The 14826-nt window shown below is 58.1% G+C and overlaps 1 protein-coding gene across 1 annotated transcript in view; it reads left to right on the top strand.

Moving 5' to 3' along the window:
* The first annotated feature begins 1871 nt into the window (after positions 1-1871).
* AHNAK (AHNAK nucleoprotein) overlaps positions 1872-14826 on the top strand; it is a 29707-nt gene continuing 16752 nt past the window's right edge. Inside the window, exons 1-5 of the mRNA XM_087821915.1 lie at positions 1872-2002; positions 12190-12291; positions 12606-12762; positions 12930-13117; positions 14296-14712. Of these exons, the coding sequence (XP_087678041.1) occupies positions 12606-12762; positions 12930-13117; positions 14296-14712 (762 nt within the window). The 5' untranslated portion in view covers positions 1872-2002; positions 12190-12291. The remainder of the gene's footprint in view (positions 2003-12189; positions 12292-12605; positions 12763-12929; positions 13118-14295; positions 14713-14826) is intronic.

The following is a 14826-nucleotide window of genomic DNA, read 5'->3' as shown; positions in this document are numbered from 1 at the left end:
TTTTATTTTTAAAATTTAAAAATTTTTAATTAATTAATTTAAAAAATATATATCTTTATTGATTTCAGAGAGAGGAAGGGAGAGGGAGAGAGAGAGAAACGTCAATGATGAGAGTCATTGATCGGCTGCCTCCTGCACTCCCCTGACTGGGGATCGAGCCTGCAACCCCGGCATGTGCCCTGACCCGGAATCTAACTGCAATCTCTGGGATCTCCAGGATCCTAGGTCGATGCTCAACCGCTGAGCCATGCCTGGCTGGGCCCATTTTTTAATTTTTAAAAAAGCATCCCAAAGTTGAAAAGTTTAGATTTTTTTCTTTAAATAAGGTAGGTGCTAGGCAAGGGGTGCAGAACACAATGAATGAGGGAGATTCTTCACAAAGTTTGGTCTATGACTGTGCTTGTGATGTGTATGGTGGGACTGCCTCTGCTGTGGATTTGAGTCACTATCTGGGTATGTGTGTGTCAGAGAGAGAGCGAGACAGAGACAGAGACAGGACAGAGACAGAGAAACAGAAAATGCTGGTGCCCAATTCTCCGCTTTCTCTGTGTGTCTCTGCATGCCTATGCCTGTCTGTCTCCACGTGTCTCCACCTTTCTGTGCCCATTATATGAGTGTCTACATGTCTGTGTCTCCTTTTGCTGTCTCTTCCCTCCCCCACAGGCTGTACCCTGTGTGGGTAACTGGACCTGGGACACAGCCCCCAGGGCTGGCAGCAGAGTTGGCTGCTGGGTATTTTTAGCCTGTAAACATGTTTGCCATTTCAGAGGACAGGGCCTCTGGTCTCAGCCCCAACCCACTCATGATCTTGCAGCAAGGAGGGCACTCCTGCCTGGGCCCGGTCTGCTCAGGTCCCCAGCCTGGGGTCGCCTTCCCGCAGCATTTGGAAAGGGAGGAAAGGTGGCTTGATGGGGTCAGTGGGTGGCCATCTAGGAGGGAGAATAGAGGATTCATGGCGGAGAAGGGAATGGGGGTGTGGAAGGGGGTGTGTGTACAGCCAGAAGGACCCCACACCCCATCATTAAGCATTTAATAAAATCTCCATGCAGTTGGAAGTGGCTGTGGGAAATGGCTGTAAATTTGGAAACAAAGCGTCCTGCAAGTGGGAGGTGGAGGCGGGGCTCGGAGGGGGATCCGGGAAGGAACGGGCAGGTAGAGGGAGCCTGGAAAACGTGGGCAGCGAGGGCTGCAGGCCTAACTCCAGTGTCGCTGCAGCTGTGGGGAGGCGCTGGCGACCCTGGCTCCAGGAGCTGGGGCGGCGTCTCCAGGCCGGTTCTTGGGGGAGGGGTTGAGGGTCCCCCAGAAAGAGGGGAGACCGGAAATGCGCGGGCGCGTGCACTCGTGGCGCTTGGGAACCAAATGAGGAGCCGGGCCTGGGATTTGAAGTGCAGTTGCCTGTGTCCAGAAAAAAACTCAAGAGGTCGGTCACGGCTGAACCTCCCAAGGCCCCCTCTCCCCTCGACTGCTTTCTGAACCCCTTGGTCCTTCCTGGAAAATGTCTGATTCCCAGCTCCAGCTGGGCGGATGAGCCTCAGAGAGCTGGACGGGCTTCTTGCGGGCGAAGCCACACATTACATAGGCTGGTGGTCGATCCAGGCCCGGGCCAGGGCAGGGGGCAGTGGATGGGGGCAGGGGAAGGTAGCACCTCAGACACGCGCGCCCCCTGGCCCCCGGTCTCCTCTACCCCTCCCCCGCCCGCCTCCAGCGGCCCGGTCCCGGGTCTCTCCAGAGTCGGCCCCGTCCGCTCGTCCCAACCCCACTCGGGCCCCGCCCGGCCCCGCCCTCTCCCCACAGCTCGGGGCAGACCCGCCCGCCCAGCCGGAGTTACAAGAGCCGCCTCCCCACACCCGGGCCCGGCCACTCGGAGCAGCTCCGCCGCGGGGACTGCACCACCCGCCCTGCCGGACCCGCCCCGACCGGGGCTCGACGCCCGCAGCCGCCGCAGCTCCGTGACCACGGGCCCCGCGCGGGCCATGGCTGTGCTCCGGGGCTGAGCGCGCAGGTAGGGGCCGGGCGCGCTGAGGCGGGGTCGGGAAACTGGACGCCGGGAGCGGGCGAGGGGAGGTGGGGTCCAGGGCATGGGCGAGGCACTTTCGTGGGTGTCGCTGTGAGGATTCAAAGAGTTTGGAACAAGCTAGGCAGCCTCGGGGCCCCGCAGGGTGGCGACGCGTCGCGCCCTGGGAGCCGAGCTCTGGCTTCGGAGTCGGGGTGCAAGTTGGGCAAAGTTGGAAAGTCGCTCCAGAGCGCGCTTTGCTGCAGTCCTTATTTCTCTCGGGTGATGGCCCTACTGCACGGCAGGGCGCCGCGTTGCTGGCCTGGTGGCCCCGTCCCACTCCCTCTCCACGGGGCGGTGGCTCCGCGCGCCGCTTCGGTTCTATTCCGTGTTTACTGGAGAAGTTTCCGAGATCGTCGCCGCGGCCCCTCCGCCCCTCCGGGCGCCCTTGCACCGTGCGACCCTCCGCTGTCCCTCCCCTCTCACGACACCTATGGCCAGAACTCCGCGTCCGGAGTCCTCCCGGCCCCACCCAATTCTGTACCTCCCGCCTCTTCCTCCCTTGCTCCTGGCTGCCCCCCAGGCCCCTCCAGTTGCCCCACCCTATTCTTGTTCCTCCGTGTTCCCTGCTCCCGAAAGCTCCCTCTTCCCCCAGGGCCCCCAAGCCTGGAAGTTTGCAGCGCGCCTCCCAGCGGGACGGGTGGGAGTGGGGGTGGGGGACATAATTAGGGAGATTCCTGCACTGGGGGCGGGAGGAGAGGGGGCCGGTGCTGCGGCCCGGCCCTTGGGACCGCCCCTTCCCCTCCGGAGGCGGCGCTCTCTCCCCCAGCCCACTCCCAAACCCGTCCGGGCGGGACGGCCCCCGCCCCAGCGCCTGGATGGGCGCCAGCAGCCTGAGGAATGTGGTGGTTGGAGCCGGTGACTAATTCAAACCAGAACTCGGGAGGAGCGGTGAGGGGCAAAGGGGAGGGGAAGGGGCTGTGTGGGAGCTGGGGGCTGGAGCCCGGCTCGGCGCGGGAGGGCTGCGCTCTGCAACCCGCTCCGCGCGCGCTGCGGAGAGAGGGCCCGGCGGTCCTGCGGGGCGCTGGGAAGGCAGTGCTTAGGGTGTGTGCGAGCTGTGTTATGTAAGGCTTTCCCGTGCAGGGAGGGGGCGTGCGCCGTGCCAGGGCCTGGCCCTGCCTTGACCGGGCTTGGCGCCCCCTGCAGTGCCAGGGCTGGGGGCTGTGGGGACGCGGCCCCCAGGCGACGCTGGCCGGGAGGGACACATGAGTCTGAGCAGGGCTGGCAGTGCCCCTTGCGTGGGAGGGGAACGGAGTGGTCAGGTAGGGCGCCTCGCGGCTCTAACTGGGCCGGAACACCAGGTGGGCGAGGGCTCTGACGCCTCTGCCTGATGTGGCCACAGAGAATTGTGCGCGTGGTGTGTGTGCTGGAGCCTCTCACTGGGTGTGGCCATCGAGGTGGCGGTGAGGTGCCCCCAGGGAGCCTGCAGTGGCTGCTGAGTGCTGGGCTCTCTGGAGTGGATCTGTGGAAAGGCAGAGTGGGATCTTCCCATGGGGTCCTTAGAGAATGACCTGGAGTTTCAGGGGGAAGGGGTCCCAGATATTTACCTCTCTGTCCCTAGCAGAGCTTGGGCACCCAGTAATTGCTTTTGAAAGTTTCCTGTATTAGAATCCAGCCTCCAGTTGCAGGGATCACAGGCCCCTCCTCACACAGCCTAGCTCATCGCAGGGGTTGGGTTGGTTTTGCGGGATGCAGTGTCGCCTTGGTGGGCTGTGGTAATAGGTGAAGGCAAGCGAATGTGGGGGGACAGGGAGGATTGAACGTGCCTTTGAAGACATTTTAGGGCCCCCACACCAGTGTTGGGTCTAAATTAGGGGAGTAGATTCTGCTTTCATGTCCTGCCCCCTCTCTTCTGCCTGCTCTAGGGAAACCCCTGGGCTAGGGTGTGGCAGGCACTTCCTTTCCAGCCCCAATGGTGAAGCTTCCTTCTCCCCACAGGGGGATGAAGGGCTGGGCCGTCATGTGGGAGGTGAGTGTGAGTGGGGAGTAGAGGGAGCCCCAGGCTTGGGGGGCTCCTTGCTGTGAGCTGTGGGTGAGGGAGGGTAGGAGAGGACCTGGGACCATGAGAGCTGGGCTGGGAGAGCATGCAGGGTCTGGGCTGTTGGAGATAGAGACTGGAGGGTGTCTCTAAAGCCCTGACCTTAAGAGTTTATGTCCAGGGACATTGGTCAGAGAACAGGGACACACAGGGAGCCACATAAGGTACAAGGGGCTTAGTGCTGCCAATATGGAGCCCTACAGCCATGATTCAAGAGTCCTGGTCTGGCAGCTCCTTGAAGAGCTAACCCCGCAGAGCTGAGGGCTTGTACCAGCTGCTCTTGGTTCAGGGGGTGAGGTCCAAGGCCCAGGGTGGGACAGGACAGTGAACTGTGGGAGGCCTGAGATGGGGGAGGGCAGCGCCCATCAAGGGCAGGGAATGAGCTGGGGGTCCCCAGGGTCGCCTCAGTCCCAGGGAGGTGAGGCCCTGGGTGGAGGTGCCGGCACCGTCAGGCTGGATTCTTTGGCTCAACATGGAATTGGCTGGCTGGCCCTGGCAGAGCACACCACCCTGAGCCTGAGGAGCTGGTTTGAGAGGTTGGGGCAAAGCTGTGGGGGCGGAGGGGTGTGTGGGGCTTGGGGTGTGGTCACCATCTTCCTCAGAACTTGGGAACCGCCTGGGGACAGACAAAGGGGCAGACTGGGAGAGCTAGTCAGACTCCTGCTGGGAGCTCTCCCCCTGCTGGCTCTCCCCCCACCACTCTCAGCCATCCCCAAGTTTCTCTCCTGGAGCTGGGCTGACCACGTGGAAGGGAGGTGGCCACTGGAGAGGCTTTAGAATGTTACAGCGGCCAGTGTCTAGGGCCTTCCGCTCTCTTTGTCCCCCATGGCTTCGCCCAGGCTTCCAAGGGAGTTGCCATTTCCCTAGGCTCCAACCATCCTGCTCGGCTCCCAGGCCTTCCTGAGCAAGGGCAGTTACCTCCAGGTCTGGGCGCACAGAGGGGGTGTGGGGGCTCATGGGTTGGCCACAGCAGGGCTCAGCAGGAGTATGTTTTGGTGGAGCCCCCCTTCCTTCCTGCTGGCCTTAGCTCCCATCAGGGGACCAGTTGGGCTGTTGTAGCTGGAGGTTCTGGGTCCAGGAATTGATGTTTCACTGTGGCCTGCTAGTGTCACAGCAGCGAGGTGTGTGTTATTACCTATGAGAGGGTGCCCCTCTGTCTTCATGGTGCTGCTTGCATTACTGTGGGCCTGGGTTTGTCATCAATGCTTGTATCTGGGGCTCATAGGGCAGGGGACAGCGGTGAGACTCTGCCCTGGTGGTGGAGGTTTCATGAGGGCTGCAGGTAAGGACTGAGTAAATTTCTCTGTCCTGGATAGGTTCTGGACCCTGGAGTTTGTGTCCAGAGGCCTGCAGGAGGGCAAGGACAGACCTGGGAGTGAGGCTGAGTGAGGCCCTGCACTGGGCGGTCAGGGAGGGGCATCCTGCCCTGTCCCTGGGGGCCAGAGCGGAGGTTCTAGGGGAAGGGGAAGTGCCTGGAGCTGATCCGGGCTTCATGTCCTGGCTGGGCTGGGGGCGGCTCTTTGAGAAGTGCCCTGCACTAGCTTGGCGTGACCACTGGGTGGAGAGCTGGGCCTTGGTGGGGGCTATGGTCAGGGTGCGGGCAGGGCCGGGGTGCAGCTCCCAAACTGTAATCTGCCCCCAGGGAGAGCCAGCACGTTCTTCCGCCCTGTCTCTGTGGAGGGCGACACCTGCAGAGTTGTCTTAATCCCAGCATCTCCCCGTCAAGGCCCACTCTTCCCTTGCTCTGTGGCAGGTGTGGGGACTTCCTACTGGAGAATGTAGTGCCCCCCCAGCCCCCTGTCACAGGAGGGGAGAGTCCCTCTTGGTCAGGTGAGAAGGAGGGAAGCTCCCTCCAGCTAGAAGTGAGAACTGGGAACTCCTGGGCTTCAGAGCTCGCTGGGGTGTGGCCAGGAGAGAGAGGTGGGGCAAGGCGGCAGGGTGGAGCCCAGAAGGCAGCTGGTGGGCTGGGGTGGGAGGGGGATGCCCTGGAAGTCACGGTGCAGAAAACCAGCATGATGGTGAGGGCTGGAGAGGGCTGCAACCATGAGGCTGGAAAAACTTCCTCTTGCTGGGTTGTGGCCCAGGTACAAGGGAGCAAGATAGGTGCACACAGGTGGAGGGAGGCAGGGACCCTGGGCACCGAGTTAACAGGTATAGGTGCCCTCCATGGTGCGCAGGGCCTGGGCCTGCCCTGACAGGCGTCTGTTGTGATTGGGTGAAGGCAGGGGTTCTGGGCCTGCTCTGGGCTGTTAAGAAGGGGAAATAGGCCCGGCCAGCATGGCTCAGTGGTTGAGCATCGACCTGTGATCTAGGAGACTGCCGTTTGGTTCCTGGTCAGGGCACATGCCCCAGTTGCCAGCTTGATCCCCGGTAGGGGGCGTGCAGGAGGCAGCTGATCAATGACTCTCTCATCACTGATGTTTCTCTCTCTGTACCTCTCCTTTCCTCTCTCTGAAATCAAGAAAGACATATTTTTTTAAAAAAGAACGGGGAATGGGGCTGATGAGCACATGGGGTGTGTATGCGTCCTTATGTGTCTTTTTCTCCAGTGACTGTGTCGCCACTGTTTGTTTAATTCTCCCTGATAATTCCATCCCCCCAACATACACATCCCATTCAAGTTGCAAGTGTCCCCCTGGGGTGTACGGCCCAGAATCAGCTGAGTACAAGTTCTTGCTTCTAGCCTAGACTGTGGAGATGAGCACACATGTCTACTCCAGTTAGAATAGGGCCTGGTTTTTTTCCAGACAGGTCTGGCAGCTGCGTACATGGAGATCCACTTGGTGGCTTAGGCCCTGGAAGAGATCCACCTCTGGGTTTCTCCCTGTTCCTCTGGGATGAGGGTCTGCCTGCCATGGCTGTTCCTATTTCTCAGCGAGTGGAAATGTTTGCCTTGACCTCCCAGCACCTGGCTCTGTGGGTCCTGAGCTGGCCAAGCCCCAGAAAGGGATGATTCTCTTGACCTTGACCTGCCAGGGCCCAAGTGATTCTATAGGTAAACTGGGTTTTGGGCACCCTTGTTAAGTGTCATAACCAAAAGACCCCTCAGGTCCTAGGTTCTGGGATACCTGGGATGCTGCCCATTCTGGGTTTGCTGTCCCCCAGCTGGACCAGGTCCAGGCCCATCTTCCTGTGGGTGTGTCCTCTGGTTCTCACTACTCACCTCCAGTATAGGTTTCCCCTGTGTATCTGTCCTGTGCATCTTTCTCTGTGGTTTCTCATCCTGTGTGTGTATTTATGTGTGCCTTTGTTCCCCGATGTGGGTAAACACTCTTGGCCTTGATGTCAGAGGACTCCAGGCAAGCCCTCTACCTCCAGGGCCTGTTTGTGCATCTCTAAAATAAGGATATTAATTTTTAATCACATGGAGTTGTTTGGGGATGGAATGAGACCCCGGGCATGGAACTGGAGCAGAGTGCCTGGCACCCATAGGAGCTGTGCAGAGTCTCTTCCAGCTGGCTGGGCTTTTCTTTCAGTGTGGAACAGCCCCTTCCTCTTCCAAGTTCTGTGAGTGAGAATGAGAGTAGGGTGCCCTTCTGGGTGTATCTCTCTTTTCTTTGAATATCCAAACCCTTGGTCCTGGTTTTTAGTGTTTGGGGTTTTCCCTCTGGTGGTGCTCTCTGCCTCTGGTGGAGAATCGTTTCATTCTCCTCGGCATGGGGCATGGGGACTGCTGCTCCCTGGCCTTTGTACTCGGTGGGTCGGCTCTCTCGAGTGTGCGTGTGCGTGTGTGTGCATGCCGCTGTGCTGGGTGGGCAGTTTCATTGCTATTAGTTCCCTCTTCATTGTGAGAGTGCTTCTCCCTCGAAATGTCACTTCTTGTGTCCAGCCCGTGCTGGGTGTATGTGTGAACTTGTGCTTCTCTGGTGTGTATCTGGTCTTCAGGTTTGGGACATGGGGGCATCGAGGCCCAGGGCTGTCTCTCCAGGTGCGTGTGTCAGTTCCTGTCATCTTCACACTGATGCTAGTTGCAAGCCCGGCTCTGACTGCTGCAGCAACCAGGCTGGGCCCCTCCCTGGCTGTCTTCCCTTTGGTTTGGGAAGAAGGGGCTCTGTTCCCTGGGGAGAGTGGGTGAGGGTGCTCCTCTGGAGCTCACATCTGGTGGAAACCCTCTGCCCAGGGCAAGGAGTCTTCTTCCCGGGTTTGTCCAGGTGTCGCCCCCAATTTACAGGTGGCACAGGCAGAGCCCTGCTGCTCTGCACATCCTCTTTGAGTTTATTTTAAACTTACTTATTTTATTTTTTAAGTTTTTTAAAAAATATGTTTTCATTGATTTTTAGAGAGGGGAAGGGAGAGGGAGAGAAAGAGGAACATCAATGATGAGAGAGTCATTGATTGACTGCCTCCTACATGCCCCTTATTGGGGATCGGGCTCAAAACTCGGGCATGTGCCCTGACTGGTAATCCAACAGATTGGTTCCTGGGTCGACGCTTAACCACTGAGCCACCTGGCCCAGGCCTCTTTGAGGTTTTGAATGGACAGGACAGCCTTGTTCTTGCTGCTTCTGGCCTGAATTACACTCTGTGCCGCCTGTCCCACAGTCTTAGACCTGTGTCCTCTCAGTCTTGCAGCTGGAGTGGGCTGACCATCTCACTCCTTCTCTGCCCTCCAAGCAGCCCTCTGCCTTAGAGGGTCTCTACTTCAGCCCTGCTTGTCCCTTCACTGAGGACACTGTGATACAGTATCGCGTGGAGCATGGGTGGGCAGCTAGGAGGTCCTGGGCTCTAGGGCCCCAAAACTCCCCAATTCTCACCTCTGGACCTCACCTTCCCTATGTGTAAGTAACAGGCAGCGCCATGACCTTTCTGTAGTGGCAGAAATGTTTACTGTCTGTGCTCTCCAGTATGGTATCCACGTGTGGCTGTTGAGCTCTTGAAATGTGGCCAATGCAACCAGTGAACTAAATTAAAAAAAATTTTTTTTTGGTAATCCTCACCCAAGGATATTTTTTTACTGATTTTTTTTTTTAGAGAGAGAGAAAAACATCGATTCGAGAGAAACATCGATTGGTTGCTTCTTGTTCACGCCCTAACCCAAGATGGAACCCGAAACCTAGGCATGTACCCTGACTGGGAATCGAACCCACAACCCTTTGGTGCACAGGACGACACACCAACCAACTGAGCCACCCAGCCATGGCCAGTGAACTAAATTTTAAATTTAGTTACTTTAAATTTAAATAGCCACATGTGGCTACCATGTTGGATGGCACGGCTCCAAAGGCTTATGACATTTGGCTGGATGTACAGAAATCTCATAGTGCCAAAGGCCCTGCTTTGGGTGGCCTGGCTTCCCTTGGCTTGTGTGGGAGGAGGAACGACCAGCTGCGCTTGGTACAAGCTCCAGGGGTGGGAGAGACTGGGGTTGGGCCCAAAAGCAGAGAATAGGTCCTGGCCACCGGTGGCCTTGAAGCCCCTGTCAGCACCCCTATGTCCAGCCATCTGCATGGCCCAGATCAGATGAGAGGGTAGGAGAGTCCTTCCTGGCTGTGCCAGGAGGCAGCTGAGCCAGAACAGGCAGGGTGGTTGGCAGCTCTACCTGGCCAGGAAGCCAGCAGGTGCTCTGCCAAGGCCAACCTGTGGCCTCGGGTCCAGTGCCTCCCCTTCTCATGGCATGTGGACCCTTCTCTACTCTGGATGGCCTTTTCCCCTCCTCAGCAGCCTGGATCCAGGCATGTAGCAAGTCTCTCGTGAGCCTCCTAGCTGTGTTTCTAGGGACTCCATCCCTAGGGCTCCATCTGGTTTGAGGCTCCATTGGAGGAGCTGGCAGGGAAGTTGACTGCGTGTGTGCACTGGAGCCCCAGCCCCTCTGACACCGGGGCTCTGGCCCCCGAAACACTTTGTTGATTGGTTTTTAGGTGTGACCCTTAGCATGCTTGGAGCCGTTGTGGCTGCAGTGACTCATTGGGGAAGGAGGGAGGGTGGGGCCGAGATGTGGGCGAGGGTGAGCTTGCTCTCCCCCCTCGCTGCTGCTGGCTTAGCACCAGGCTGCTAGGCTAAGAAATGGGGCCCCCTCAAGGAGGAAGACGGGTGCCAGGCGATCGGTGGTTTCAGAGATCTGAGAAGCCCTCTGGGCTTCTCTGCCTTTTGCTTCCCTGCCCTGCCTGGCGCTCGCCCGCAGGGCTGGCTTCTCAGCGCTGGATGCTGGGGAGGTGCAGCTTAAGTTCCGGCTCTGCTGTCTCACGTGGGGAAGGGTCAGGATGACTTCTCTGGCTCCTCTGCCTGGCAGGAAAGGAGGGGGCGTAGCCCCAGCTCACACCCATGCCAACAGCTGCTCTCCCTGCACAGTCTGCTCCTAGCCACATACGCAGGTGTGAGTTCAGGTGGTGGGGGCACTTAGGGGTCCGTGTGGTTGTCTTCCCCCGGGTTGTGATCTGCCTGCCATTGGAACTGCTAAGTTCCCATGAGTGCTCAAGAATAATCCCATTTCTCAGAGGCAAACTCTAGCACCTTCAAGACCCCCATTTATATTTCATAGCCCCCCAAAATCTCCCAAGCCTTCTGGAACATTCTGAGGCGAAAATGATCACACCCTGAGCACCTTACTCATAATTTATTTCTGGGACAGAAACCAAGTCTTCTAAGTCTCCCTGTCTGGCACGTGGAGTGCATTCAGTAAATATTAGAGGGTCAAGAGAGAAGTCGGGTGACAGTCTGGTGCGGCGTTTAATTGGGTGCTGAGCGAAGCTGGGTCTGGCCCCCGCTTATTGGCTCTGCAGGGTCCAGTACACTGGGACATACAGGAGGCGGCCAGAGTGCACACTTATCAATTGGCTGACTAATGTCTGCCTGTGAACAGTGTAGGGTGGAGCATTGGGCGAGGTGCTCCCTGATTTACAGTATCCCCCACAGTTTCCCAGGCGTGCTGCTGGGTGACGCAGCCTCCACCACTTTGTGTGGGTGGCTATAGGCTGTGGCCGTGTTCAGAGTCCTGCCTGATGTCTTCTTGGGGTATACCTCTCCTGCTGACAGCTCATCCTGAGGCTGGAGGGCGTCCTTGCTCCCAAGTGCCAGCACCTATGGGGACCTGGCTCCGGGCCCAGTGTGGGCAGCCAGATGGGCCCTGACTCACCACATCCCTGAGGCAGCTCAGCTGGACTCTAGCCTCTCGGGCTGGGGCCAGTGCCTCGGGGGCGGGGCCTTCCTTTGTCCAGCTGCTGCCTGTGACGGCTCGTGGAGCTCCCAGCTGGCGAGTCAGACAGGGTGACCCAGAGTCACTGTCCCCAGCATCCCTGCTTGCAGGCCTGCCAGTTGCCAGCAGTGATGGAGATCCTGAAGAGTGTCCTGAGAAGTCTTGCACAGTTAAAGCTGCAGACTTGATGTGATAGGGTGTAGGGAAGGAAATAGGTACAGATCTGGGTCCCAGCCCAGGTGGTGGCTTCCTTATTGTGGACCTGGGGCAAACTGGCCTGTGAATGTCAGTCTTTCCATCTCTGAGTTGGGGATGGTAGCATCTCTGTCCTGAAGATTGGGCTGAAGCTGGTATAAAGACCCTAATGGGGGTGTGTATGTCATGAGGCTTCTGTGCATCAGAGCTTTTCACGTATGCTCTCTTAATCAGTCCTCACGGAAATCCTTTATCATCTCTGTTTTCATCGTTTTTTAAAAAAATGTTTGTATTGATTGCAGAGAGGAAGGGAGAGGGAGAGAGAGAGAAACATCAATGATGAGAGAGTCATTGATTAGCCGCCTCCTGCATGCCCCAGACTGGGGATCGAGCCCGCAACCCAGGCATGTGCCCTGACCAGGAATCAAACTGCAGTCTCCTGGCTCATAGGTCGATGCTCAACTACTGAGCCACGCCAGCTGGGCTATCATCTCCATTTTCACAGATGAGGAAATGGAGGTTCAGAGAAGTGAAGTGACTTGGCCAGGGTTGCCCAGCTAGGAGGACGCAGAGCCGGGGGTTTGGCTCCTCTAACCCCCCTTTCCACGCTTCCAGGCTGGAGAGTCATGCCTGAATGGAATTGATGGCAGTAGCGAGGGCCGGGGTTTTGGTCTGGCTTGGAAACAGAACATCCAGCCGTCACTTGCGTTCTGGTTGGGGTTCAAACACGCGGTTGTTGAGTGCCCGCATCATTGTGAACTTTTTCCCTAGGCTGTGTGACCGAGATTCCCCGCGAGAGAGACCGAGGAGAGGACAGGAAGGAGGGGCGGGCTCCTGGCAAGGCATTCGCTCCTGAACCGAGTCCTGCGAAAGGTCAGTAGGAGGGAAGGTGATGAGAGAGGTGGAGGTGATGGGGTGAGGAGGGTGGAGACCCCTGGGTGGCATCGGGAAGCAGGGCTTGGGTGGGAGCAACGAGGGGCTGGTCACCTCCCAAGTGGGTTGCATCCACTGTCCACTTTCCATCTTGTCTGCTGTGCTTGAAGCTTCTCCACCGAGGAAACGGGCACCTTGGAGACGGTGCTCTGCTCCCTGGGAGTTCACCGCACCCAAGAGCCCCCGCCTTCTTGTCCCCTCGTTGCTGCGCCTGTGCCCCACTGTCTGGAGCTTATTACCTTCCCTTGTCCCAGATGGAGAAGGAGGAGGAGACAACGCGGGAGCTGCTGCTGCCCAACTGGCAGGGCAGCGGCTCCCACGGGCTGACCATTGCCCAGAGGGACGACGGCGTCTTTGTGCAGGAGGTCGTGCAGAATTCCCCTGCGGCCCGCACTGGGGTGGTCAAGGAGGGTGAGTCACCTCAGGGTGCAGGCTGGGTACTCGGATGGGGTGGGCGAGGGTGGTGGAGGGAAGGGCAGGGGGCAGGCAGAAGCGGGCACTAACGCAAGTTGGCTTGAGTGCGGCGCACGTAGTGTGTGTTGCTTCCTGAGACCTGCTTCCCGCTCCTCCCTGCACAGGGGACCAGATTGTGGGTGCCACCATCTACTTTGACAACCTGCAGTCGGGTGAGGTGACACAGCTGCTGAGTACCATGGGGCACCACACTGTGGGTCTGAAGCTGCACCGTAAGGGGGACCGCTCCCCCGAGCCCGGCCAGACCTGGACTCAAGAAGTCTTCAGCTCCCGCAGCTCTGAAGTGGTTCTGGTGAGTGCCTCGCCAGCCTGTCCACCCCTCAGCTCCCTCGGGCCGCACCGCCCTGCCGTCCTGCTGGCCCCGCTTCCAGAGCCTTCTGTCTGCTTGCAGGGCCCCTCTCGTCAATCCTCCTGATTTCACCCCTCTGCACTCTCTGTTGAGTTAGCCTGGTTGTTCCCATTCATGTGTGGCATATGGCTGATGCTGCCCCTAGGAGTCAGTCTCTTCAGAGCACCACAGCGTGGGAAGCGACTCCTGCTATTGGGTCCCAGGTGCCAGGAGGAAGGTCTCCGTTTTGCCGGAATCTCTGAAAGGATTTCACAGGTGCCCAGCTCTGCCTCACAGAACATTTTTCTTTTCTTTTTTAAATGTTGTTTTTTTATTTTATTTTAGAGAGAGAGGAAGGGAGTTGGAGAGAGAGGGAGAAACATCAATGAGAAAGAGAAACACTGATGAGAGAAACATCTATCGGCTGCCTCTTGTGCACCCCCTACTGGGGATCGAACCTGTAACCCAGGCACGGGCCCTGACCAGGAATCAAACCAGTGCCCTCTTGGTGCATGAGAGGATGCTTAACCAACTGAGCCACACCCGCCAGGGCTCACAGAACATTTTTCTACTTCAGAGGGTTGGACTCATCTGTGAGTCAGAGGCTGGGCCACAAAGTGCTTGAGGGACATTTCCCTGCTCCTTCTGACGGCTTGTTTATGTAACAGTAATGGGTACTCAAAGGGGAAGTGTTCGCCCAAGCACAGCCCCTCTCCGCCCAGCTTTCCAGGGGTCCTTGGGAGGATTCCCCTCCTGCTTAAACAAATACACCAGGGAGTTGAAAGTTGAGCGCCTCGGGGTCAAGTCAGTGCCGAGCTGGTCGCCCGGGGGCGTCCCTGGTACTTGACTGGCCAATTTGAGTCTAGAATTGATTGTAAACCCTCCTCCCAGGTCGTGCAGTCCAGGAGGCTACACCCCTTTTCCCCCATGGCTTTTGCTTACCAGAGTTTCTCCAAATAATTGCTGTTTTCCTCCCGATGTGGTTGTCAGTCCCTTTCATCAGCCCTCTGTGCTCTGCCCCAGGAGGCTCCATGGCCCCCTGTTATGGTCCCGGCTTCTCTGGGAAACAGGCTGGGCTGCAGCGGGCGTCTGTAACTCGGGCGGGCTCCGCTGCAACCTCTGCCGGGCATGTCTCTCTGCAGAGCGGGGGTGATGAGGAATACCAGCGCATCTATGCCACGAAGATCAAGCCTCGCCTGAAGTCGGAGGATGGAGTGGAAGGGGACCTTGGGGAGACCCAGAGCCGTACCATCACAGTGACTAGAAGGGTCACGGCCTACACTGTGGATGTGACAGGCCGGGAAGGAGCCAGGGACATCGACATCAGCAGTCCTGAGTTCAAGATCAAGATTCCACGGCATGAGCTGACTGAAATCTCCACTGTGGATGTGGAGACTCAGTCTGGGAAGACAGTGATCAGACTGCCCTCGGGCTCGGGGGCAGTGTCTCCAACCACAGGCTCTGCTGTGGACATTCGAGCAGGCTCCATTTCCACTTCGGGACCAGAGTTCCACGGTGCTGGCCACTCGAAGCTCCAGGTCACCGTGCCTGGGATAAAGGTGGGAAGCCCAGACATCAATGTCAGTGCAAAGGGCTTGGACTTGGGTGGCAAAGGAGGGATCCATGGTCCAGGAGTGGGCATTTTGTCTTCTCTTGGGGGTGGGGCAGTAGAG

The sequence above is a fragment of the Miniopterus natalensis genome, chromosome 11 (assembly GCF_054644295.1).
Source record: "Miniopterus natalensis isolate mMinNat1 chromosome 11, mMinNat1.hap1, whole genome shotgun sequence".
NCBI classification, from domain to species: domain Eukaryota; kingdom Metazoa; phylum Chordata; class Mammalia; order Chiroptera; family Miniopteridae; genus Miniopterus; species Miniopterus natalensis.
Note: the sequence above shows the minus strand (reverse complement) of the source record. Positions and strands in the feature narration are given on the sequence as shown.